Source organism: Ovis aries, chromosome 1 (genome assembly GCF_016772045.2).
Source record: "Ovis aries strain OAR_USU_Benz2616 breed Rambouillet chromosome 1, ARS-UI_Ramb_v3.0, whole genome shotgun sequence".
Classification (NCBI taxonomy): Eukaryota; Metazoa; Chordata; class Mammalia; order Artiodactyla; family Bovidae; genus Ovis; species Ovis aries.
The window spans coordinates 34,720,105-34,746,208 of record NC_056054.1 but is presented as its reverse complement, the minus strand read 5'-3'; the positions used below and the strand labels follow the sequence as shown (position 1 = coordinate 34,746,208).

The following is a 26,104-nucleotide window of genomic DNA, read 5'->3' as shown; positions in this document are numbered from 1 at the left end:
TAATAATATTTAAGATCTTATAAGAGAACAAACTGTCTAAATTTCATGGAGGATAATATCTTGTATGTGCTCTCCGACGTGAGCCTTTAGGACAGTACTGGGTTTGCCAGAAAGTTTGTTTGGGTCTTTCTGTTAAGATGCATGGAAAACCCGAATGAACCTTTTAGTTAACCCAATAACTGACAGAGGAACGCTACTGCTGTTACATGTTCCTCACATACTGAAATACTCACCTGTTGTTCTAATTCTCCAACAGCATCATTTGTGGGAGAGCTCACGATTTCTTTACTCATCAACTAGGATTAAAATAATAAAATTAAGTACAATAAACTGAGTCATACACAGTATAAGTATTCACTTTGTTTTACAGGCAAAAAGTTCTTTTACACAGTAAAAATAACAGTAGGGTGTTTTATGTTTAATTTTTCCTTGCCTTAATATGATGACCCTTATTTTACTCAAATAAAAAATATACAGCAGTTTAAGCTAAATAACTCAATGTTCAAACATTATATTAGTGAAGACAAAAAGTAATATGTGCTTGAAATATGTAAATAGATATATTTAAAATACTAATGTACTAAAAATTATAATACAAATTCTACATAAAATCGAGCACGTTAAATAATTTTAAAGAATGATTCTTATGTAACATGAGTTGGCACTTCAAAAATTCAGCTATAAATGAGTTATGTGGCAAAATTCCTAATCCAAGAAGCCATTTTAAATGTAGGAGCTACAATTATATGAGAAAAAAGATACTGTAAAATAATTTCTTTTGCATATGCGAGACATGTATATTTATGCATAGTGATGTTTTCAATTCAAACTAGCAATGCAAACTCAGGGTATATCCATTTTTCAAGTCCTATATGCTGTCTCCCTTTAAGTCATGACTCTTCCAAACTAACCCTTAACTCAATTTTCTCTCAGGCCTGCTCTTCACTTGACTTCATCTCAGCCTTCTGGTCTGACTTTAAGAATGAGTGCCAAATGAATTCTGAATCTTTATGACATAACTTAAGATAACCAGACTGGATTGCACCCAGATGACCTGGCTCTGAAATATAATTATCACTGTATTTGCTCACAGTTCCAACATTCTGAAAATGCACATAAGATACATACACACACACACTTTGAATTTCAGAGATGATTATTCTATCTGGCAGAAAAAAGAGAAAGTATAAAAATTCCTATCTGGGAAGATGCTGTTTATCTTGCTTAGCTGAAGTTACTTTAAAGAACTTAATAGTAATTTAACTTTTAAAATGCAGAGGTACTAAAATTGGGCTTGAAGCCCTTATAAGAAATTTTGGGGAAAAAGAACGAAGGGACGACACAACAGTCAAACGTAAGTCAACCTACTGCAAAGGGCAGTTTTATACAGTAGTGAAATATATATCCATAAAGTTTTTATGAACAGTTTTATTCAATTTGGTTTAAGATTTTTATACATGTGATTATGATATAACTTACCTCTTGAATAGCAGTCATGACCACGTGTTGAACAGATTCTTCCAATGTCATTATATTCTGAATATGTTCTATGATTTAAAAAAAAAAATCAGATCTGATAAAAACTCTACTCTTTACCCACAGTAATTCAGCCATTCAATTAACCACATAAAAATTCATTCACTACACATAATTCTTTGTGCAAGTACAATACTTTTTCCACAAGAAATATGTCCACTGAAAACAAATATGCATAAATGAAAATATTCATATAAATATTTATAAATGTTTTAAAGAAAATCTCTAAGTTTCTTATAAGGAAGAAAAAGAGAAGAAATTGCAATTAATCGTAGAACAACTATGACAATTTCTCCTATCTTGTTAAATATTCAACATTATGGGATGAATTCACATGTACAGGTATAGCACAGAGATATTATAGGTTCAGTTCAGTTGCTCAGTCGTGTCCGACTCTTTGCGACCCCATGAATCGCAGCACACCAGGCCTCCCTGTCCATCACCATCTCCCAGAGTTCACTCAGATTCACGTCCATTGAGTCCGTGATGCCATCCAGCCATCTCATCCTCGGTCGTCCCCTTCTCCTCCTGCCCCCAATCCCTCCAAGCATCAGGGTCTTTTCCAATGAGTCAACTCTTCGCATGAGGTGGCCCAAAGTATTGGAGTTTCAGCTTCAGCATCATTCCCTCCAAAGAAATCCCAGGGCTGATCTCCTTCAGAATGGATTGGTTGGATCTCCTTGCAGTCCAAGGGACCCTCAAGAGTCTTCTCCAACACCACAGTTCAAAAGCATCAATTCTTCGGTGCTCACCTTTCTTCACAGTCCAACTCTCACATCCATACGTGACCACTGGAAAAACCATAGCCTTGACTAGACAGACCTTTGTTGACAAGGTAATGTCTCTGCTTTTGAATATGCTGTCTAGGTTGGTCATAACTTTTCTTCCAAGGAGTAAGCGTCTTTTAATTTCATGGCTGCAATCACCATCTGTAAGTGATTTTGAAGGCCCTCAAAAATAAACTCTGACACTGTTTCCACTGTTTCTCCATCTATTTGCCATGAAGTGATGGGACCAGATGCCATGATCTTTGTTTTCTGAATGTTGAGCTTTAAGCCAACTTTTTCACTCGCCTCTTTCACTTTCATCAAGAGGCTTTTTAGATCCTCTTCACTTTCTCCCCTAAGGGTGGTGTCATCTGCATATCTGAAGTTATTTATTTTTCTCCCGGCAATCTTGATTCCAGCTTGTGCTTCTTCCAGCCCAGCGTTTCTCATGATGTACTCTGCACAGAAGTGAAATAAGCAGGGTGACAATATACAGCCTTGACGCACTCCTTTTCCTATTTGGAATCAGTCTGTTGTTCCAGGTCTGGTTCTAACTGTTGCTTTCTGACCTGCATATAGGTTTCTCAAGAAGCAGGTTAGGTGCTCTGGTATTCCCATCTCTTTCACAATTTTCCAGTTTGTTGTGATCCACACAGTCAAAGGCTTTGGCATAGTCAATAAAGCAGAAATAGATGTTTTTCTGGAACTATCTTGGTTTTTCGATGATCCAGCAGATGTTGACAATTTGATCTCTGGTTCCTCTGCCTTTTCTAAAACCAGCTTGAACATCTGGAAGTTCACGGTTCACGTATTGCTGAAGCCTGGCTTGGAGAATTTTGAGCATTACTTTACTAGCATGTGAGATGAGTGCAATTGTGCGGTAGTTTGAGCATTCTTTGGCATTGCCTTTCTTTGGGACTGGAATGAAAACGGACCTTTTCCAGTCCTGTGGCCACTGTTGAGTTTTCCAAATTTGCTGGCATATTGAGTGCAGCACTTTCACAGCATCATCTTTCAGGATTTGAAACAGCTCAACTGGAATTCTATCACCTCCACTAGCTTTGTTCGTAGTGATGCTTTCTAAGGCCCACTTGACTTCACGTTCCAGGATGTCTGGCTCTAGGTGAGTGATCACACCATCGTGATTATCTTGGTCGTGAAGATCTTTCTTGTACAGTTCTTCTGTGTATTCTTGGCACCTCTTCTTAATATCTTCTGCTTCTGTTAGGTCCATACCATTTCTGTCCTTTATCAAGCCCATCTTTGCATGAAATGTTCCCTTGGTATCTCTAATTTTCTTGAAGAGATCTCTAGTCTTAGTTCCAGACAATAAAGCAATAATCACAATAAAGTGAGTCACATGTATTTTTTAGTTTCCCAGTACATATAAAAGTTCTGTTTACAAACTACTGTAATCAATTATGTGACAATAGCATTATATCTAAAAAAAATGTACAAACCTGAATTAAAAATTGCTTTAACAAAATCCTAACCATCATCTGAGACTTTAGTAAGTGCTAATCCTTTTACTAATAGAGGATCTTATCGATATCTTGATGGTGACGGCTGCTAGGAAAAAACCAAAGAGGGCGCTTGTGAAAGCTGGGGTGTCTGTGGCAATTTCTTAAAATAAGACACCAGTGAAGTCTGCTGTATCAACTGACTCTTTCACAAATTTCTCTATAGCATGCAGCGCTGTTTGATATCATTTTACACACAGTATAGCTTCTTTAAAAACTAGAGTCTATCCTCTCAAATCCTGCTACTGCTTCATCAACTAAGTATGTAATTTCTAAATTCTTTGTTGTCATTTCAGCAATCTTCACGGCATCTTCGCCAGGAGTAGATTCCATCTCAAGAAACCATTTTCTTTGTTCATCCATAAGAACCAACTCATCTATTAACATTTTCTCATGAGATTTAGTCATATCTTTAAGCTCCAGTTCTAATTCAAATTCTCTTGCTATTTTACATCTGCAGTTAAACCGTCCATTGAAGTCTTTAACTGCTTAAGTGAAGTGAAGTCACTCAGTTGTGTCCGACTCTTTGCAACCCCGTGGACTGTAGCCTACCAGGCTTCTCCATCCATGGGATTCTCCAGGCAAGAATACTGGAGTGAGTTGCCATTTCCTTCTCCAGGGGAATCTTCCCAACCCAGGGATCAAACCCAGGTCTCCCGCATTGGAGACAGGCGCTTTAACCTCTGAGCTACCAGGGAAGATCTTAACTGCTTAAGTCATGTACAAGAGTTGAAATTAGTTTTTTCCAAACTCCTGTTAATGCTGGAGTTTAATGTTAATTTTTACCTCCTCCCATGAATCATCTATGTTTTTTCTTTTTCCCCTAAGGCAAACATTCCTTTACCTTTTTAATTTTTATTTTACATTGGAATATAGTATATTTACAATGTTGTGTTCATTCTGGGTGTACAGGAAAGTAGTTATACATATACATCCAGTCTTTCTCAGAGTCTTTTCCCATATAGGTTACTATAGAGTATTGAGTAGAATATGGTAGTTTGCATGTGTTAATCTCCATATCCTAGTTTATCTGCCCTCCCCACCTTTCCCCTTTGGCAACCATAAGCTTGTTTGCTAAGCCTGTGAATCTGTTTCTGTTTTATAAATAAACTCACTTGTACAATTTTTAGATTTCACATATTAGTATATCATATGATATACGTCTTTCTCTGTCTGACTTACTTCACTTAGTAACAATCTCTAATTGCATCCATATTGCTGCAAATAGCATTATTTCATTCCTTTTTACGGCTGCGTAATCTTCCACTGTGTATATGTACCACATCTTCCTAACCATTATCTGTTGATGGACATTTAGGCTGCTTCCATGCCTTGGCTATTGTAAACAGTGCTGCAATCAACACTGGGGTGCAAGTATCTTTGCTAATTAGTTTCCTTCAGATATACACCCAAGAGTATATCAAATCTATTTCTAGTTTTTAACATCTATATTCTCTATAGTGGCTGTACTAATTTATATTCCCACCAATAGTCTAGGCTGACACAAACAAATGTGAAGATATACCAAGTTCTTGGATTGGAAGAATCAATATTGTCAAAATGACTACACTGCCGAAAGGTAACCTACAGATTCAGTGCAATCCCTATCAAATTACCAATGGCATTTTTTGCACTCTAGAACAAAAATATCTTAAAATTTGTATGGAAACACAAAAGACCCTGAATAGCTAAAGCAATCTTGAGAGAGAAAAATAGAGCCAGAGGAAACAGGCTCCCTGACCTCAGACTATACAGTAATCAAAAGCTACAGTAATCAAACAGTTTGGTAATGGCACAAAAACAGAGGTGTTGATCAATGGGACAGGATAGAAAGTCCAGAGATAAACTCACATACCTATGGTCAATTAATCTATTAACAAAGGAGGCAAGAATATGAAATGGAGAAAAGACAGTCTCTTCAATAAGTGGTACTGGAAAAACTGAATAGGTAAATGTAAAAGAATGAATTAACATTCTCTAACATCATACACAAAAATAAATTTTAAATGGATTAAAGACCTACATGTAAGACCATATACTGTAAAACTCTCAAAGGAAAATATAGGCAGAACACTTTTTGACATAAACTGCTGCAATATCCTTTTGGGTCCACCTCCTTAGAGTAGTAAAAATAAAAATAAATAATAGGACCTAGTTAAACTTAAAAGTTTTTTGCACAGCAAAGGATAGCTATGAAAAATAAAAACCTATACAAAGTACTCACTTGCCCAAGAAAAAACAGCCAGTTAATAATAGAGATGGCCTAATATGAAAGTTTTCTGATACCCAAACCCTTTATTTATTGATAAACTATAGCTGATTTCATATATTTTATTTTTCTCCTTCCTGAATGAATTCTTGTCTTATGTGCTCTCTTCATTAGTTAGATAACACTGAATATTTTCTAAGGTTCTGACAAAGTATTTTACAAACTTCAGCACCCAACATCCTCTTAAAAAGGTGATGTCCTAAAGCCAGTTTTGGATGAGTCATGCAAAAAATATTAGGATCAAAAATCTCATCACCCAGACTGATGCACGCTCCTGAGAGAAGTAGATCTTGGTGTGTTCAGTTCATCATTTTACTCATTACTTTCAACCAAAAACACTCTTTTTGTACTCAGCTCGATATGGATTACTGTGTTCTGATATACTGATATAGTCCTCAATTCCATTTATATCATCAGACTGCTTATCTGGAGGACACACTGAAGGCATTCTTCTGAAAATAGCAGAATATCACCTGAAGAAGCCTGGATTATAATTTAGCAGCTGCATAATCACTTATGAAAATCTGAACCAACATAAGGTTCTGTATGTGAAAGAGAAAGCTTATCAAATGAATAAGGACAATTTTTATTGAATATCTGCTAAGTCCTAAGCACTGATTAAATTAAGCTAATTAAAGTACATTTTATTTAGCCACTGAATATGTATCTCAGAATCCAGAAATACAATTATACTGAAGATCTGTAGCTTTTTAATGGCAGAGCTGTGCTTGAATTCAGAACCTCTGGCCTTCTGCCAACCCTCAATATTACATTATTATGCTATTTCTTATAAGCAATGTAGGTTGTTTCTAGAAAGTAGATATCTTCAAATAAATTGAAATTCACTTACCTTGTTTCTTTTCACAGTTGACAGCACAACCTAAAATAAGCTGGAGCAATCTCCCAAGCTCCACAGAATCTGAACATTCAGTTATCTGGTTTAAATCAGGGATAAGTTCTTCAGAAATCTGTTGCCCCAAAAACTGCAGTGTTAAAAATAAATTAGATCACTCACTTATGTAGGCTACACAGAACTAACTATATTTAGTTGTTATAAGGAAGATAAATTCTATAAATACGTTCATGAAATGATTCAGATAAATTAACAAATGACAAAACCACAATTATTGACTAAAACCAGTTAGCAAAGTGCAAGCAAGCTCCTAAAATTTTGAGAACCAACCAAATGCAACTAACATGGTTTCATACCAAGTATGATTCTGCTCCACTGTCAGAGAGAGGAATTGTTTAAGAAGCCCCTGGCTTGATCTATTATGATAAAACTTATGCCTTTCCATAAAAAATAAACAGATTTATGTTAAGTCAAAGAATATTCAAAATATTTTGATATAGTCTCGATGAACAGAGAAACACAAAATAAACTATCACACTTTGACAAATGAATAACAGACTTAAACGATTAATCTTTGCTGGCTCTATAATTTTTCTGCATGGGGTCCATGGGATCGCAGAGTGGGACACAACTCAGAGATGGAACAACTTTCATTCTATTTTTTTGTTGTGCCACATGGCTTGTGTGATCTTAATTTCCCAACCAGGGACTGAACCAGTGCCCTGGGAGTGAAAGTGCCAAGTTCTATCACTGAGCTGCCAGGGAATCTTGGCATTAAAAAGACAAAAAACAAACAAAACTTCAAAATGAGTTTTAGGCATTAGTGAATTGAAAAATTTTAGTTCTAAAATTACTTGGAAGAAACAAGTTTAATTGTACAAAAATTTTAAAATTTTTGTAAATTTTGGTCTGGTAAAACCAGACCAAAATCTTTCACACATTAAGCAATTAACCTTCTAATATCAAGTAATCCTACTAGAGAATTTCTTATAATGCTGAATAAGAAAAACAAAGTACTTGAATAATGTAATATCTAATGTGACTTTAATACTACTTTTATTTTGCATTCTTCTTCAATTAACTTGCACAAGCATAATTTCATAGTGTATTTTGCTGCTGTTTATACTGGAAAGAAACAGATTAATACTTTAAACATAAAAGTACTTCAATTTAATTATAAGATCTACTTTATAGCATTGCATAAAATAAAATTATATAAAGATGTAAGCAATTTTATTTGAGAAAATAATCAGAGTAGCAACATATAAACATTATTTTACAAATCAATATATTAAGCTTTAGCCCTTTTATGTTCACAAAATTTGAGTGTACTAAAAATGGAGAAAAAATAGTATCTTTCAATTATGAATTATACATCATAAAATGTTATAAACTAAAAGCAAGTCATTTTTCATTGTCAATGTAATTATCAGAGTATTTTAAATAATCAGATGATTTTCATACCTCATTGTAGTAACTCATAATTCCTTGAAGTACCTTCTTTAAATTACTAGCCTAACAGAAGAAAAAATAAGAATTAAATCATTTAATATTAATAATGAAAGAAAATACATGTCAAGGTGAAAGAAAATAAAAACTTCCCAATAAAAAGGACAACAAAAATACGTATTGGAGTTCTACAAATACAAGTACACGGTAATTTTTAAACATCAAAGCTTTATTCAGAGTTTTATTAAAGAAAAAATGTTTTACTGCTTACATAGTTTAACCACAGTGATTCTATTTAAAATGAGCCACAACTAAATTGTGGCTAAGTTAAAATTCAAGTACTAACTTAGAAAATTTAGCTATGAGCATGTCCACCTTTAGTCATCTATAACAACTAGAAAACAGGAATATTATCTTCAAGCTTAGCCAAAAGATAATATAGAACTCTAATTTCTGAGAGAAGAAAAACAAAAAAGGTGAGCCCTATACTAGTCTAAGATTTCTCTCTAGAGGTAATTTTCATACCATGGCATAGGGAGGTGGAAACGAAGCAAAGCCTGACATTCCAGTGGATTTGAGAAGATAGACATCATAAGTTCAGGAAGGTCAAGGTAGTTGGGATTTGCAGAGTAGATAAATGAACAGGTGAGAGCTATGGAAAGAAAGAGCTCCAGAAATCTGCATAGTAGTTCCTTTGACTCTTTGGCTGAACAATAATTTGCACGTGCATGGGTGAAACTCCATGAGATTAAACAAAAATAATTTCCAAGGAAACAACAATCCAGGGAACTATAAACTGAATAATTCCCAAAGATTGCACAGGGCCAGAAACAGTTGAAATTCTCACCAGTAAGAGTGAAGAGACCATGACCAGGTTCATACAGATAAGCACTCAATAAAGACCTCAAAAAGGTCACCTTAATGAATCTAAATAGTCCAAGAGGAGAAAATAACTCCAGATCTGCCTTACATTTCCACAAACCATGAAAGAATCAAACTGATTCACAAGTACCTTAACTGCCTGTGAGAACAAAATCCAACACTCTTTAAAGAAATACAAAAAAACCCCAACACTCAATAATAAAACTCATACTATCTAGCATCCAATAAAAAAATTACTACACACATGAAGAAGCAGGAATATGTGAACTATAATTAGGAGAAACCACAGTCAATAGAAAGAAGCCCAAAAATGAGAGATGAAAGGATTAGAAAATAAAAGTTAAAACTGCTAGTTTAAAATGTTCAAGGATTTAACAGCAGGAATATAAGCAAGCTAATGATTTTTTTTTTAATTTAAAAAAAACTAAATAAAGAGACTATTAATGGATTTTTTAAAAAGCAAGACCTATTAGGTGTCCACAGCATTTTCAATATAAATAGAGAGAGACTAAAGAAAAGAAAAAGACAACAGACAAAAAAAAATCATAACAAAAGTGGTTCTATCAGTATCGGACAAATTACACTTTCAAACAGAAAATATTACCAGGATAAAGAAAGTCATTTCATAATGGTAAGTAGATTCATTCATCAACAAGACATAAAAAACTAATGTATGTAAACCGTATAACATAGATTCAAATTACATGATTAAAATATTTGCAGATCTGAAAGGAGAAACTGAAAAATCCACAATCATCATTACTGATTTGAAAATTCTTCCTCCCTTAACTGACAGAATAATCAGACAGAAAATCAATAGAGATATAAAAGATGTAAACAGTACTATCAAAGAAGTGAAATAATCTATACTTGTAGAAATGCAGAATGTATGTTATTTTCAAGTGTACATGGAATATTCACCAAGACAGACTATATATTAGGTCACAAAATAAGTCTCAGTAAATGTAAAAGAATTCAGAGTATGTTCTCAAACCAAAATGGAATTAATTTATAAATTAATAAATAAAAGATACATAGAAAATTCTCAAATATTTAGAAGCTGAAATACTTATTCTAATACTTATTCAGGGGTCAAAAGAAAAATCACAAGGGAAATTATCAAGTAGTCTGAATGAAATGAAAATAAGAACATAATAAGTATGTTAAAATGTGTAGCTGTGGCTAAGGCAATGCTTACTATTAGGGAAAAGTGCTTAAAACATTATTTAAGCTTTCATCTTAAGAAGCAAAAAAAGTGCAGACATAAAGAAGAAGGGAAATAATAAAGATCAGAAAGGAAATCAACAAAAAAGAAAACAAAAGCTGCTCTTTTGAAAAAAAAAATTCAAAAAATGGAAAATCAAACCAGATTCATCAAGAAAGAAAACAGAAAAGACATAAATCACCAGTATTAAGGAAGAAAGACTAAAAACAGTTCAAAGATTCATCAACATGCTAAGCAAATTATAGTAAATCAGTGTAATGAAATACTAGTCAGCAAAAAAAACAAAACAAAAACAAACTACTAATACAGGCAACATTGATGAGTCTCTAAATAAAACATTACACTGAGTAAAAGAATATCAGAGAGTTCATAATGTCCAATTCCATTTATATTGAACTCTAGAAATTAAGGGCTTCCCTGATAGCTCAGTTGCTACAGAATCCACCTGCAATGCAGGACACACCAGTTCAATTCCTGGGTCGGGAAGATCCCCTGGAGAAGGGACAGGCTACCCACTGCAGCATTCTTGGGCTTCCTTTGTGGCTCAGCTGGTAGATAATCCGCCTGCAATATGGGAGACTCTGGGTTCATCCCTGAGTTGAGAAGATCCCCCAGAGAAAGGAAAGGCTAATCACTCCAGTATTCTGGGCTGGAGAATTACATGGACTATATAGTTCACGAGGTGGCAAAGAGTCAGACAAGACTGAGCGACTTTCACTTTCTAGAAATTAAACCTACAGTGACTAAAAGCAGATCTGTGGCCATCCAGGGCCAACTTAGGAGTGAGGATTAACTAGTAAGGGGAATACATACATGTTTTTGGTTAATGAAAATGTTCTATGTCTGATTATGATGGTATAAGAACACATATAACTATCAAAACTGAAACTATACACAACAAAATACAGCCTTCAGTTAGTTTAGAAAAGAAGATTTAGTTGAGCTTGGAGAAGGAAATGGCAACCCACTCCAGTGTTCTTGCCTGGAGAATCCCAGGGACAGGGGAGCCTGATGGGCTGCCGTCTATGGGGTCGCACAGAGTCGGACACAACTGAAGCGACTTAGCAGCAGCAGCAGCAGCAGTGCTAATTTCAGAACCACTGTCTGGATCATGTATATCTAGCATTCATTCTGCTTACCTTTATTCTCCAGTTGTCACCAGTATCTTCTTTAATTCGGCTTAACCAAGATTCATCAAACCAAGCTATATCACTACAACAAAAATACAAACGAACATTAAAATGTTTTTATGACATGAAAATACCAAATCTAATCAATAGATAAAGTTATTTTCCATCTTAAAAGCTGTCCTTATTAAGAACAGTAAATATTATTTAAAATGAACCCACTGAATTTTCTGTTATTCCTAAGGGTTTCTTTTGGAATTTCTCATAGTAAATGAATTAAGTCATTAACATCTTCAATTTAATAAAATTTACTAAATAACTCATACTAGGCACCCTGGTGGCAGGTATATGTAAAAATCCCAATCCTAAAGGGAAAAAAAAGAAAACAATTTAATGTATATACTACATGTAAGGCATTGTACCTAATGTTTTTCCATATCACATCATTTTAATATAACAGTAACTTAGTAAAGGGTATATGATCCCCAATCTTATTCCTTTAGTGAACTCAGGATAAGATAGTAATTTGCCCTAAGTGACACTGCTGTTGCTGCTGCTGCTGCTAGGTGACTTCAGTCATGTCTGACTCTGTGCAATCCCACAGATGGCAGCCCACCAGGCTCCTCTGTCCCTGGTTTTCTCCAGGCAAGAATACTGGAGTGGGTTGCCATTTCCTTCTCCTATGCATGCATGCATGCATGCTAAGTCACTTCAGCCATGTCCAGCTCTGTGTGACCCTATGGACAGCAGCCCTCCAGGCTCCTCTGTCCACAGGATTCTCCAGCTAAGAATACTGGAGTGGGTTTCCATTTACTTCTCTTAAGTGACACTAGTACATAGCAAAGTTTACTATTATATTTGTTAAGCCTTAAATTGACATAGACGTCCAAGACAAAGAGCTGCTATATCAAATTATTATGTATTTAATAAGGCATTGAAGAATAACCTGATTAAAAATAGTCAGCTATAATAAAAGACTATATTCTAAACAATATTTGGAGGCTTACTCTGAGTAAAAAATTGAGTGAAATTAACACAAAGATGAAAAATTTACTATCCTCTTAGAGAAATAGCTACTAAAGGGGGAAAGTAAAGAGCACCTTTATGGCAGAAAGTGAAGAAGAATTAAAGAGCCTCTTGATGAAAGTGAAAGAGGAGAGTGAAAAAGTTGGCTTAAAGCTCAACATTCAGAAAACTAAGATTACGGCATCCGGTCCCATCATTTCATGGCAAATAGACAGGGAAACAGTGGAAACAGTGGCTGACTTTATTTTTCTGGGCTCCAAAATCACTGCAGATGGTGATTGCAGCCATGAAATTAAAAGACGCTTACTCCTTGGAAGAAAAGTTATGACCAACCTAGACAGCATATTCAAAAGCAGAGACATTACTTTGTCCACAAAGGTCTGTCTAGTCAAGGCTATGGTTTTTCCAGTGGTCATGTATGGATGTGAGAGTTGGACTGTGAAGAAGGCTGAGCGCCGAAGAATTGATGCTTTTGAACTGTGGTGTTGGAGAAGACTCTTGAGAGTCACTTGGACTGCAAGGAGATCCAACCAGTCCATCCTAAAGGAGATCAGTCCTGGGTGTTCATTGGAAGGACTGATGCTGAAGCTGAAACTCCAATACTTTGGCCACCTGATGCGAAGAGCTGACTCACTGGAAAAGACCCTGATGCTGGGAAAGATCAAGGGCAGGAGAAGGAGACGACAGAGGATAAGATGGTTGGATGGCATCACCGACTCAATGGACATGGGTTTGGGTGGACTCCAGGAATTGGTGATGGACAGGGAGGCCTGGAGTGCTGTGGTTCATGGGGTTGCAAAGAGTCAGACACGACTGAACGACTGAAATGAACTGAACCTCAAACTAACGGATGCCTGGAGACCCAGAGACTAGAAACAGCACAGTAGGATCCTGACCTAGAGGTTTTGAAGGGAGCATGGTCCAGTCAATACCTTGACATAGGACTTGTAACCTCCTGAACTCTAAAGAAGATATTTTTGTTGTTTTAAGCCACATAATCTGTTGCATTTTGTTATGAAAATCCCAAGAAATGAATACAGGTTTTCTCCCATTTGTCTTTAAAATAGCAACAGTTTCTGCATTTAAAAAAGAGATACGTATTATGTATTCACACTAAAGATGACAAAGAAGTGTAGAATCCTAGCAACAATTTCATGACTCATCATGTCTAAGTCATATACTTTGGGAATTGATTTTTAAGACTATTATTTAGAAGTGTATCTGCCTCAGGTAACTAATGAAAGAATTATTCACTAGATTTTGCTATTTCCTTAAAAAGGCAAACTTTCCCATCTCATTTTCAGTAACAACTTTGATGTGAGTCACAACAGCCATCAAAGAAATACATAATAAATTGGAACATATATAAAGTGCTTTGAAGTGTTCAAAGAAATAAAATAAAATTTGCTTCTTTTTTTTTTTAAAAGCAGGAGTATGATACACTAACCCAACTAAGGGAAAACATATGCTGTGAGTTTCACAGTCTGGAACCAGACTTCTAAAAAGCTTACAAAAATGGAAAGGAGTTCAAAAGAAAAATAAATTTAAACTGGCTCTTACAGGATAAGGAGGTTTACACATCTAAGTACATGCAAAAACAAGTAAATGAAGCAAGAGGTTTAGGGCCAATTTTAGGTCACTGTCATTTGTTTTATGAAGAAAGAAAGCTTTCTGATTGGTTCACTCATATTATTCCTGCAGAAAAGCTATTAGAAGATGCTAAGAGACAAAAGAGAGAATAAAAAAATAAAAATCAGAGAGACAGAAGATCAGCAATAACAAGAGAATCCAACACATTATGTAAAAATGAGTTGGTGATAAAGGATACAGTTTAACTAAAATTAACCTGACCCTACTCTAAACATCAGGTATAGTACTGGCATATAGGAGGTCAAAGAGCCATATATATATCATCATATAGTGGTAAAAACAGCTCTCATCTACTATGTTGTGGTGTAAAGCTATGAAATATGCTTCAATACATATAAATAACATTTTTGGATATCAAAGTAAGTGAACATTCATCAGCCTTACATCTATGCCAATCACAAGACAGCTATATCTATACCAACACCCACAACAATGAGAAAAGGCCAGACTATACATTAAAACAATGATGAACTTCCCAAATCAACAAGACCATGTTCACAATTCTTGTGTGCATGCTAAGTTGCTTCAGTTGTGTCCAATTCTTTCTGACAGTATAGACTGCAGCCTGCCAGGCTCCTGTGTCCATGGGATATTCCAGGCAAGAATACTGGAGTGGGTTGCCATTCCCTTCTCCAGGGGATCTTGCTGACCCAAGGACTGAACCAGTGTCTCTTATATCCTGCTTTGGCAGGTGGGTTCTTACCACTAGCACCACCTGGGAAGCCCAATTCTTAGTTTGGACCAAGTAAATCACTTTAAAGACAATCTATATGCAGGTCAGGAAACAACAGTTAGAACTGGACATGGAACAACAGACTGGTTCCAAATAGGAAAAGGAGTATGTAAAGGCTGTATAACGTCACCCTGCTTATTTAACTTATATGCAGAGTACATCATGAGAATTGCTGGACTGGAAGAAACACAAGCTGGAATCAAGACTGTCAGGAGAAATATCAATAACTTCAGATACGCAGATGACACCACCCTTATGGCAGAAAGTGAAGAGGAACTAAAAAGCCTCTTGATGAAAGTGAAAGAGGAGAGTGAAAAAGTTGGCCTAAAGCTCAACATTCAGAAAACTAAGATCACGGCATCTGGTCCCATCACTTCATGGCAAATAGACAGGGAAACAGTGGAAACAGTGTCAGACTTTATTTTTTGGGCTCCAAAATCACTGCAGATGGTGACTGCAGCCATGAAATTAAAAGATGCTTACTCCTTAGAAGGAAAGTTATGACCAACCTAGACAGCATATTCAAAAGCAGAGACATTACTTTGTCAACAAAGGTCCATCTAGTCAAGGCTATGGTTTTCCAGTGGTCATGTATGGATGTGAGATTTGGACTGGGAAGAAAGCTGAGCACCAAAGAATTGATGCTTTTGAACTGTGGTGTTAGAGAAGACTCTTGAGAGTCCCTTGGACTGCAAGGAGATCCAACCAGTCCATCCTAAAGGAGATCAGTCCTGGGTGTTCATTGGAAGGACTGATGCTGAAGCTGAAACTCCAACACTTTGGCCACCTCATGCGAAGAGTTGATCCATTGGGAAAGACCCTGATGCTGGGAGGGATTGGGGGCAGAAGAAGGGGATGACAGAGGATGAGATGGCTGGATGGTACCACCGACTCGATGGACTCCCAGTAAACTCCGGGAGTTGGTGATGGACAGGGAGGCCTGGTGCGCTGTGATTCATGGGGTGGCATGGGGTGGGGGGTTGCTCTGCCATTCAAGAGTCAGGTACGACTGAGCGACTGAACTGAACTGAACTGAAAGCTAATCAGGGTAAAAATAAAATAATTAAGAAACATTTTTAAGAAAGCAGGGAAGTAAGGCATACTTCAGAATGACTGCCAAAAAAAATATGTTAACATGCTAAATTTATCTTTTAAAGTGTTAATCTTGAGTTAACCATAAAATCTGTCTTTTCAAATTAGATCATTTTAAAGATTCAAAGTAACTAAGATTATGATATTGTTTCAAGTTGTTTTTTTTTTAAGAATGGTAAAGAATTTCTGCTAACCCATTTTTTGCTAAAGCATTTTTCAGAGTCAATCATAAAAAAGAACCTTTACAAAAATGAAGGCAATAATTAAACAATTTCTGACATCTAAAGCCATGTAGCAGACATAGGACTCATTGAAGATATATTATCACGAATGTCAGCTAATACAAAATCAATATGACAATAAATTATGACTATAGCATTGGCCCTTTTGTCTTATTAAATGTACAGTTCATACTGTGGATATTATAACCCAAATCCTCTTACAATGCTTGGCCAAAATGGTGAAATAACGGATTAAGGCTCTTTTGATATTGTATAATTACTTAAAATGGGCCCAACCCAAACAGAATCTCTTTACTGGGTAAGGTTCCCTAGCATTTGTGAGCTAAAATTTCATTTACAGAACATTTCATAATTGGTGGATTCATCCAATTGCTATTATTAATTCAAATATAAAATTTAAATTTAATATTTTTTTCTAAAACCAGTATTTCATGTTTGAATTATCTAAAAAACAATAATCTCTACACACTGATACCTTAAAATGACAATAGTATAACTGGAGAAAACCTTGTAAGAAATTACATCACTCATTTAACCTGCTTCTTTCCTAGTAACTATAACTTGTGAACAGGACCAGAACAAGTTTAAAATTAAACATCTCTTGAATAGATAAGAATCCTGATTGGTAATTTAATTAAGATGTATCTCTATGAATAAGCAAGAAATAATCAGATGGTAAAACTTTTTGTCCCCTAGATGAATACCTTGATACCATACACCTATCAGCGCTAAAAAAGATCAAGTTTCAGTAGCCTTACAATATAATTATTTTAGGAAGAACCTGAAACAATACTTACATTTGATGAAGAACTTGTGCCATGGCAACTCCACTAGTCAGCTGTTTGGCATCCTGACAGGGTGCAGCAGTATTGAATGTCTGCAGCTAAAATGACATCAAGCAAGTTACTTTAATGCCATACTCCTCACTCCACTGAATTTATATACATGAATGAACACTAGAGAGAGAACACTCTCTGCCAAACAAAGGAAACTATACTAATAAGTTTCTATAGCTGTGTTGTATTTTTATAAGAGTAAACACTTAACATTCCATAAAACCACTGAATATTATACCTAAAATATTCAGATATATCGATGTCACGTATGAAGTACTTCAGAATTTCTGAAAAATACATGTAGAACTCTTAAGAGAGTCATACTTTGTGTTTTGTCCATTTTTAGGAGAATAACATCAGAAAAAGAACTTTAAAATAACCTAATATCTGCAAGTTAAAATTTCATTCATATCACTTGCTAGGAAAACAAATGCTACAAATGTCAAGTTTAACACTACCTAGTTTATCACTGAGCTCTAGGCAAGACTTCTGCCTGCTACCAACAGTTATCCTTAGAGCACGAACAGTCCAGGGCCCATCTACAACATCAAGTTGTTTCTATCTAGTTCGGTGCTAGATACTACTAACTTTCCAAATCTGTTGAATATTCGTGTATGTTTTGAAAAGAAAAGTGAAATGGTGGCAGCTCTTTCTAATAGGTAAATACCAGATAGAAGAATTATTCAAAAGCAAATTACAGCAGAGCTAAAATGGATTATATACTTTCTAGAAATCCAATCTCAATCTGTAAAGATCTTAAATTAAATACACTATGATTCTCTTTTCCCACATTTATTCATCTCCTTTACTATTCAATTATTCAATTCTAATTCCTTAGTTCACCACCATAAAACACCTTTAGTGGTTGCTGCTTATTTTGGGGTTCTAGAAATCTGTCTCTATTATCCTAACACAACATGGAAGATTAACAGAAACTAAATCAAGCCACAATTACTTTCAAAGCACAAAGATAAAGATACTTTCCTGAGCTTTCTACTGTACGTAGGGCACTGCAGTATAAGGCGGAATTACAAGGGAACATTACCGGGTTTCCACATTTAAGTAGCTTCAGTTGAGAATTCAGGAGGAGAAAAAGACACAAATCATCTCTAGAAGATGCCACTCTACTCCTGTGACTGCAGCATGCACAAAATGTCCTGAAGTGTGCAAGAGCCAGCCAGTCTAACTAGGGTGTGTACTAGGAAAGACTTACTAGAGACGATTCCAATGGATGGTCCTGAGTATTACAAAGGACCAGCAGAAGGAAGCTTTAGGAAACAGAAACATGGAAAGAGTACAAACACAAGAAAAGAAATGGTATTTTTAGGTAACGCATAGTTCAATATTGCTGGATTTCTACGCATTTCAGTGCCAAGGGAGACAACCAAGGGGCATAGGTTAGAGCTCGGAAGGGCCGTGGTGAGAAACTTGGGATTAACCTTCAGGGCATTATCCATATTATGGGGAAACAGCAGAATAGTTTCTACCTCACAAGATGGTTGTGAGAATTAAATAAATTAGCAAACACAGTGTACTTAGATCTGTGTCTAGCAGATGGTACAAATTCAACAGCTGTTAGCACATTAGCTGTGAGTCAGGGTTTCTCAAAGTGTGGAGTCTAAGACAACATGTATCAGAATCAGAAAATCCCCAAGTGATTGTTAGGCACCTCATTTTTTTAGAACTATTGCTCTGGGTGATGAATCACTGAAGAGTAACAAGGGAGAGACATCTTCAGTATGTTGTGGAGAGCAGTAAGAGTGACACAGAGAATGGGAGAGAAGAGCTTTATCCCTGTGTCGGTCAGAAGGCTCCGGCAACGGTCTTTGTGATAACCTGGGATGCTGAGATGAGTTACCATAATACTGACTGAGAGGACAGCGTGAATTCATGGAATATGTAAAATACAAAGTAAAAAGGGTTTTGCAGTTGAATGGGTGTACAAGGACGGAAAACCCCAGGGTTTAGGGCATTTTTAAAAGGAAGATAATCATGTACTTTCAGGTAAAATGTGGCTTCCATTTTTCAACCCTTCCTACTTACACTTTACCCCATTAACTTTCTATAAAATGGTTGTGATTAGTGATTTTAAAAAGACAATTTCATGAGACACAGACTATTAGACAAAATAGTAAAGCTGTATGTAAAAGGAGTAAATACATTGAGTGCCTCAAGGCCCACCACACCCAAATTAAGATCAATTTCTCCTTTTTACAGCCATGAAAAGTATTTCCTGTAAGCTTTTAAACTAGTTACAAAGTAGGTAACAGAGAATGTCATTTCATTTGGCTAAACTGAAAGACTTTATAACCAAGAAGTGTGAATAAATTATAAAGCCCAGTACGGGGAGTATACCCAAAGCAGCAGGACAAAAGAAAATGTATTCTTTCAGAACACTCTTCATAGAGGTGAAGAAGCGGAAATCTCTTTGTGAGTGACCCAAAAACGACAGACAAGGCATCCATCTCTAAACACAGTCCTCTCGCAAACAGCATCTTACTTTCTTCTTTATTTTTAAATAAAGCAAATGATCAGAAATGTGGAAATGCTGTTCCTGAACTGCTTCAATATAAATGTCAAAGAAATCAAGAAAGAAAAGGGGATTTCACAACTGTAAGTCAACAAAAACTCAACTTTGAACCAACTCTGGTCTCAAATTGTCTTCCTCCAGCTGCTCATTTCAGAAACAGGATCACTGCTTTGAGTTCTAAGATCTTTATGAAAACGATTCAACCGTGCTTTTTTTTTTTTTTTTGGTAACTTGGGCATATCCGACACTTTAATTTTATTGGTAAAATTCGAGTCCAAAGACTTTAAAATTTCAAATGTCACAGAGCCAAGAGGCAGAATTAAATTCATCTTTACACACATAACCTTGAACTCTCTCCACCATGTAAATGATGCCAAATTTATCTTTCAGTCCTGAATTTTTTTGCTAAGTGGCAGTATAACATTTTGAAGAATTAGTTATTTTAAAATGAATTTCAAATCATAAAGCGTAACTTTTAAAACACTATCAGAACAGGCATCTCTTCACCTAACCAACTCTTCTTGGTGACTTCTCTGTTAAGGATGGTTCTATTGTCCCAGAATAATGTGCAGCACTGAGAGAACACGGTTTACTAGCAGCTGTGCTCTCTCCTCTGTTATAACTTTTTTTTTTTAACTTCTATCTCCTACAACTTCCTCTCAACAGGTTAACATTACTTAAGATTGGCAGGGAACACATTAAGAGTCCAGGGATATCATGACAAACGTGCCTTCCATTACCATCTTTCAACCTATCATCAAAGAAGACCATTTACATTACTTGTAAGGGTTCTTCTCTGTGTCTTGAAAACTCATTTCTCCTGATTTCAACGTGTTGAAATTCATTAATCCTCTATGAAACAGTTAAAAATGTATCCCAGGTACTTAATGGTGTAATAATCAATGGTGGAATATCAGTCTTCGAGATCAGGACCAAGACTAGGATATTTACTATCATCACGTTGATTCAATGTTGTACTAGAGATCCTAGTCAGTTTTTGTTCCTGGTGACAGAACAGAAAACAGATCAGGCAAGGGCTCTGTCCCCAAAGTGCAAATAAGATGACTTCAGAGAATGTTAAGTGTTTACAGACACAACAAAAAGGGGTTAACAGGTTACGACGGGATATGAGTAGGGTACAGGTAGGTCACTCACTGTCACAGAGTGTCTCTGAAAGATGACATTAGACCCAAGAAATGAATGGTAAGAAGTCAATCAGCCACTGAAAGAACTAGAAGAAGGATATTTCAAAGTAGAGGAAAGAGAAGTTAAAAAGCTGTGATACACTTATAAATAAAACCCCACACAAATGCTTATCTTCCTAAAGAAAGTCAATGCAGCATGGGGGCACAGAGAAGCATGGCATGAGGGCAGTTTGTGGAAAGTTGGAGAGGTAAGCTAACACTAACAGTGAAGTGGCTGACAATCAGCAAAGTTCTCTGAGAATCATTCAAAGAAGTAAAGAAAAGCCTAGAGGCAAGAACCCAAGAAACTAAGGCAGAAGATAATTTCACAAAGGAACCATCAATTAACATAAGGATACTAAAAGTTTCCAGTTTGCCAAAGCCAGTAAGAGAAGGCCTTAGAGAAAAGAACTCCAGTGCAGTGGGCTGAGGTGTAAATAAAAGTTCAAAAAGTATAAAGGATGAGTATTTAAAAATGAAAGAAATAGGACTGAAGCAAAGCGGGGGGATAGAATGTGGTTCAGTAGACAGTGATGGCTTTCTATTTTTTCTCTTTAGGAGAGGGAAGATCCGAGCAAGTTTACATGTAGTGAGGAAGGAGCTAATGGAAAGGAAAAAATAGATACTAGAGGGGATAAATGACAGAGCAAAGTTTTAGACAACGTGGAAGGTGTGGATCTAGAGCCAGAGCCAAAGATAAGGAGGAGGTCACTTTCCTGATGGGCAGAAGGGCTGGGACTCAAACAGGATACTGATTAAGGTTTGCAAAGAGAAACACGAGAGGAACTGTATGTTTAATCTTAATAATAAAGCTGGGCTGGGTATGGAAACAGGAGGATTTGGCTATGGCAGCGTTTGGGAGGCAACAGTCTGCACATTAATTCCATTTTCTCCATAGTGTTTCAGCAGCCTGAGAGAGAACTGGAGAAGCAAACAACCGATTATACTCTGCCATCTATTATCATTCCTTATGTTTTAAATGATTTTTTTACATGGGGCTTCCCTGAAGGTCTAGTGGTTAAGACTCTGCATTCCCAACGCAGGGGGCCTGGGTTCAATCCCATCCCTGGTGGGGGAACAAAGACCCTATATGCTGAATGGCATGGCTGAAAACAAATAAAATAAAAGTTTTACTGTTTTTAAGGAATTTTGCCTTCCATTACAAAAAATACACAGATCTACCTACCACACCAATTAAAATGGAAGATTCTTTGATTATTCTTGATATCTTTCTTCCTCAGTGTCTTATACAAAGTAGGAACTTCACTATTAATACTGATTAAAAGAATGGATATAGTCACCAAATAGTTTAAATTTTTAAATAAAATTTATGAAAATCTTATACTTCATCATCAACCCTCATATAGGTCAATGACATCATGAAGACTAACTTTACTATATAAGTCACATGTTTAGAGCAACAATGTAACAGATTAGGAAACACCCTTTAATTAGTCATTTACTAAACCACACCAGCAGAAGTAACTGCCTTGTTTCATGACAACCTTAAATATGGCATTTAAACCCCATACTAAGTTTAAGCGAAAATATGGGTGAACAGTCAGCTAATTGCTTTTAACTCAGAAACTCCAGATGCTTGCATTTTACTTAGAGCAAAAACTATTTACCTCCAAAGTGTGAAGGTAGCTTTACATTATGGTTATTTACAAGAGAATTCACATACTGCCAGAAACATTCCCTGATTTATTTCTTTTGAATTACATGCACTGAGAGATTGAGAAATTCATCAATTACTGCCTCTTAATCTAGTCTGTTTACATTCCATTCTACACACACTCCCGGACACAAAACTAAACAACTGCTTTAGGGGTGAGCATCACTGACTGCACCTTGTGGACCATGGAGCGTCAAACCTGCCCAATATGGATTAGAAGCCACACCTAAATGTCAGCTCTCTCCGGTCGCTGAGCACTTCCAAAAGGTGAGCCACTTTTGTTGATCGCAATACTGAGGACAGATCCTGTCTGTCCAAACACAACACAAATTAATAGGACTACCAACTGCAGATAAAGTGCAAACGAAAATGCCAAGTATTTTTTCTTTAAAGAAAATGCTTTTCCATTGGAAGAGGAGGGGAACCAGTGTGAAAAAGAGAATACGAGCGCCCCACCCCCAACATTATCTTCTGATCCACGCAGGATATATATACGTGGAAACATCTCTTCTAAGAGGCTTCTACAAAAACGGATGTCCTGGGGTCCGGGAGAAGCACTGACCCATGAACTAAAACCACTTCTTTGCCACCTGCGTCCAAATTAGTGCTAGGTGGTTGCAGTGGGAGGGAGGTTTCAGAGGGGGGTCTTCACTCCCAAGGAGCATAAAGGTCTCTATGAGAAGGCTGTTCTGCAGACGGAAGGCAAGAATGTCGGTGGTCCAGAAAGTCTAGGGCCTGGGCACAGAGCAGCAGGGAGCAAATGGCCCAGCGGGGAGTAAACGGATGGGCGCTAGGCTCCCGCCACAGCTGTCAGGAGCATGATCAGGACGGTAAGACAAGTGTCCTCCTTCCCGCTCCCCCACCCCCATCCCAGCTCCTTTTACCCTTCCCCCTCCCGCCCTCGAAGACAGAAACGCACGTACGCACACTCACTCACCTACGCACACCTGCCCCGCGACCCGCAGGTGGCACTCTCGAGGTCAAGGGAGACTGGAGACGCGGAGGGCAATTCGCGGAGTGTCCGGGGCGCAGGTGACCCTCGCTCCTCCGCAGGCTAGCCTGCGAGAACCAGGCACCCCCCCCACCCCGCCCCAGGAACTCGCCGCGGCCCCTCGGCCCCCTTCGCCCCCTCGCACTCACCCAGATGATGAGGCTGTCGCACAGCGGCAGCTCGGACTGCGGAAGCGGCTGCGTCTCTTCCATGGCCAGGACCGCCGTCGACTACACCGCTGACACCGACACCTCCCGCCTCCCCGCGCTCCCCCAGGAGCCGGCGTCGAGGACCTGTTCGCCCACCAGGAAAGCTCGGTAGCCAGGCCCAGTGCCCTCGCCGCTCACGCGCGAAGCGTCGCGCGGCCGACGTCGCCGGCGTAACGCCCTCCTCGCCGCTGCCCCCGCCCCGCTCCGCAGTTCGCCCCCACCCGCTTCTGGCCCGGACTGCGCCGCACGGCACCTGAGCCCCGCCCCCTCCCCTCCCCTCCCCTCTCCCCTCCCCGCCCTCCTCCCGCCCCTCCTTCCCACTCCCGCACACCTCTGCCTGCCGCACTGAGTGACCTGGGCGCGCACCAGTCACAAAGAAGATAGGTGCCTGAGAGGGACGGGTGGGGCGGGGAGGGGGCGGGAAGAGCGGGAATTGGTTGAGCAAGAGGGATTGCTGATTGGACGCACCCTCTTGGGCTTTGACCAATCAACGTGAGACAAGACTGAGCCTTCTAGTGAGAGCTGGAGCCGGTGGGAAGGGGTTTGTGACCTGGCAGGTGCAGTTAGGGCGGGGGGCAATGAATGCGCGTGCGCGATGGGGAGTTAATGTGGCCGACGATCGCGTAGCCCTAAGGGCAGAAGTGGCCACGGGGGCCTAGGAATGTGTAGGAGAAACTCCAGGCATCTTCCCGCCTCCTTGCGAGTAGGGTAGCTCCTGGCTACACCTGTGGAGCCCGACAGACTGCTTCCACAGCGTCTTCAGAGAGAGATCCTACCAGTGAATAAAAACCATCCAGAGAGGGAAAGCTAATGTTCTAGGCGCTCATTAGAAATGGATGTTTTAATTTGCAGATATGGGAAAGAAATTTTTTCCTATGGGGTAAAATACTATTCAGTTCAGTTCAGTCGCTCAGTCGTGTCCGACTCTTTGCGACCCCATGAATCTCAGCATCACCAGCTCCCGGAGTGAATACTATAAAGCTGCTTAAATCAAATAAGCTCTCACAAGATCACAAAACCATGGACAATTTTATTTTAAATGAGGCAAAAGGGAAAGCCATTTTCAGGTAGGAAAATGAAAAATGAAATGATCTTTTACTTTTCAAAAAAATATTAAAGATATCAATGTACAATGCTTGTTATGTTTCTAGAGCGGTTGAAAAACCTGTCTTTTCTCAAAATGTTCCTGGAGGAGGGGGAGGTGTAAAATTGGAAACTAAGGTACTGACTGATATATAGCTTAGGCTATTGAATTGGGCTAGAATATCCCATGGACGGAGGAGCCTGGTAGGCTGCAGTCCATGGGGTCGCTGAGAGTCGGACGCGACTGAGCGACTTCACTCTCACTTTTCATTTTCATGCCTTGGAGAAGGAAATGGCAACCCACTCCAGTGTTCTTGCCTCGAGAATCTCACGGACGGCGGAGCCTGGTGGGCTGCCGGCGGAGCTTGGTGGGCTGCCGTCTATGGGGTCGCACAGAGTCGGATGCGACTGAAGCGACTGAGCAGCCCCAGCAGCAGAATATTATTACTCTCGCTTGATTTTCATCACTCATTCATAAACTCATCAGTTCACGCTCTGTGTAAAAATGCAGCTGGCTCATTTACATCATTGCATTTTTATGTTTCGACATGGAATGTTTAAAACTGATCACTGCAATTAAAAGCCCCCCAATTTAAATCAGTCTCATTCTAAAAATAGAGTACATGCATTTGCTGTTGAGTCCCTTAACATTATTCCAGGACGTTCTTACACTATGTGGAGTTATTTTATACTTCTGTACACTGGCAACACTAGTTATTGTCGGTCTCCACAATATGAGTTAATGAAAAGTAAAAGATCTAGGAACTGAAGAAAGACCTGGTCTGGGTCTTGATTTTACTCTTCACTGGCAATGTTGACACCTTTCTCCTGTGGAACCTAACCTCCACCTTCCTAAAATGATGAGAATGACACTAACCTCCCCTGGGTACCTCATAAGGGCAAAAATGATACTGGATGTGGAAGATTTTTATGAATGAAAAACTCTTTTGCAAATATGAGTTACTACAATCATATATGCTTTGAAGTGTATAAGAACATGTCACTAAGAGCCACATTAGTGACTACTGGAAATATTTAAGAAGGGGCAACTGAGGGGCAATTGAGTTATCTTTCTAGGATCTATACAAGCAGAGAATAGATGCCCAGTTCTCTTCATGATACTAGATTCTATAGGAAAATATTAACATGTGAGGACATGATTGTGAATTTAAAGAAATATTTCAAATTTGAAAAGTTAGAAAAGTATAAAACATGAATCTTTGAA

The 26,104-nt window shown here is 37.9% G+C and overlaps 1 protein-coding gene across 1 annotated transcript in view; it reads right to left on the bottom strand.

Annotated features, from left to right (window-relative positions):
• Positions 1–23,950, bottom strand: part of HOOK1 (hook microtubule tethering protein 1) — a 75,794-nt gene extending 51,844 nt beyond the window's left edge. The window contains exons 1-7 of the mRNA XM_015092009.4: positions 23,737–23,950; positions 17,169–17,254; positions 11,641–11,713; positions 8,410–8,460; positions 6,943–7,075; positions 1,480–1,547; positions 234–296 (exon numbers count right to left, since the gene is read on the bottom strand). Coding sequence (XP_014947495.1) covers positions 234–296; positions 1,480–1,547; positions 6,943–7,075; positions 8,410–8,460; positions 11,641–11,713; positions 17,169–17,254; positions 23,737–23,799 — 537 coding nt within the window. The 5' untranslated portion in view covers positions 23,800–23,950. The remainder of the gene's footprint in view (positions 1–233; positions 297–1,479; positions 1,548–6,942; positions 7,076–8,409; positions 8,461–11,640; positions 11,714–17,168; positions 17,255–23,736) is intronic.
• Between the last annotated feature and the right edge of the window lie 2,154 nt (positions 23,951–26,104).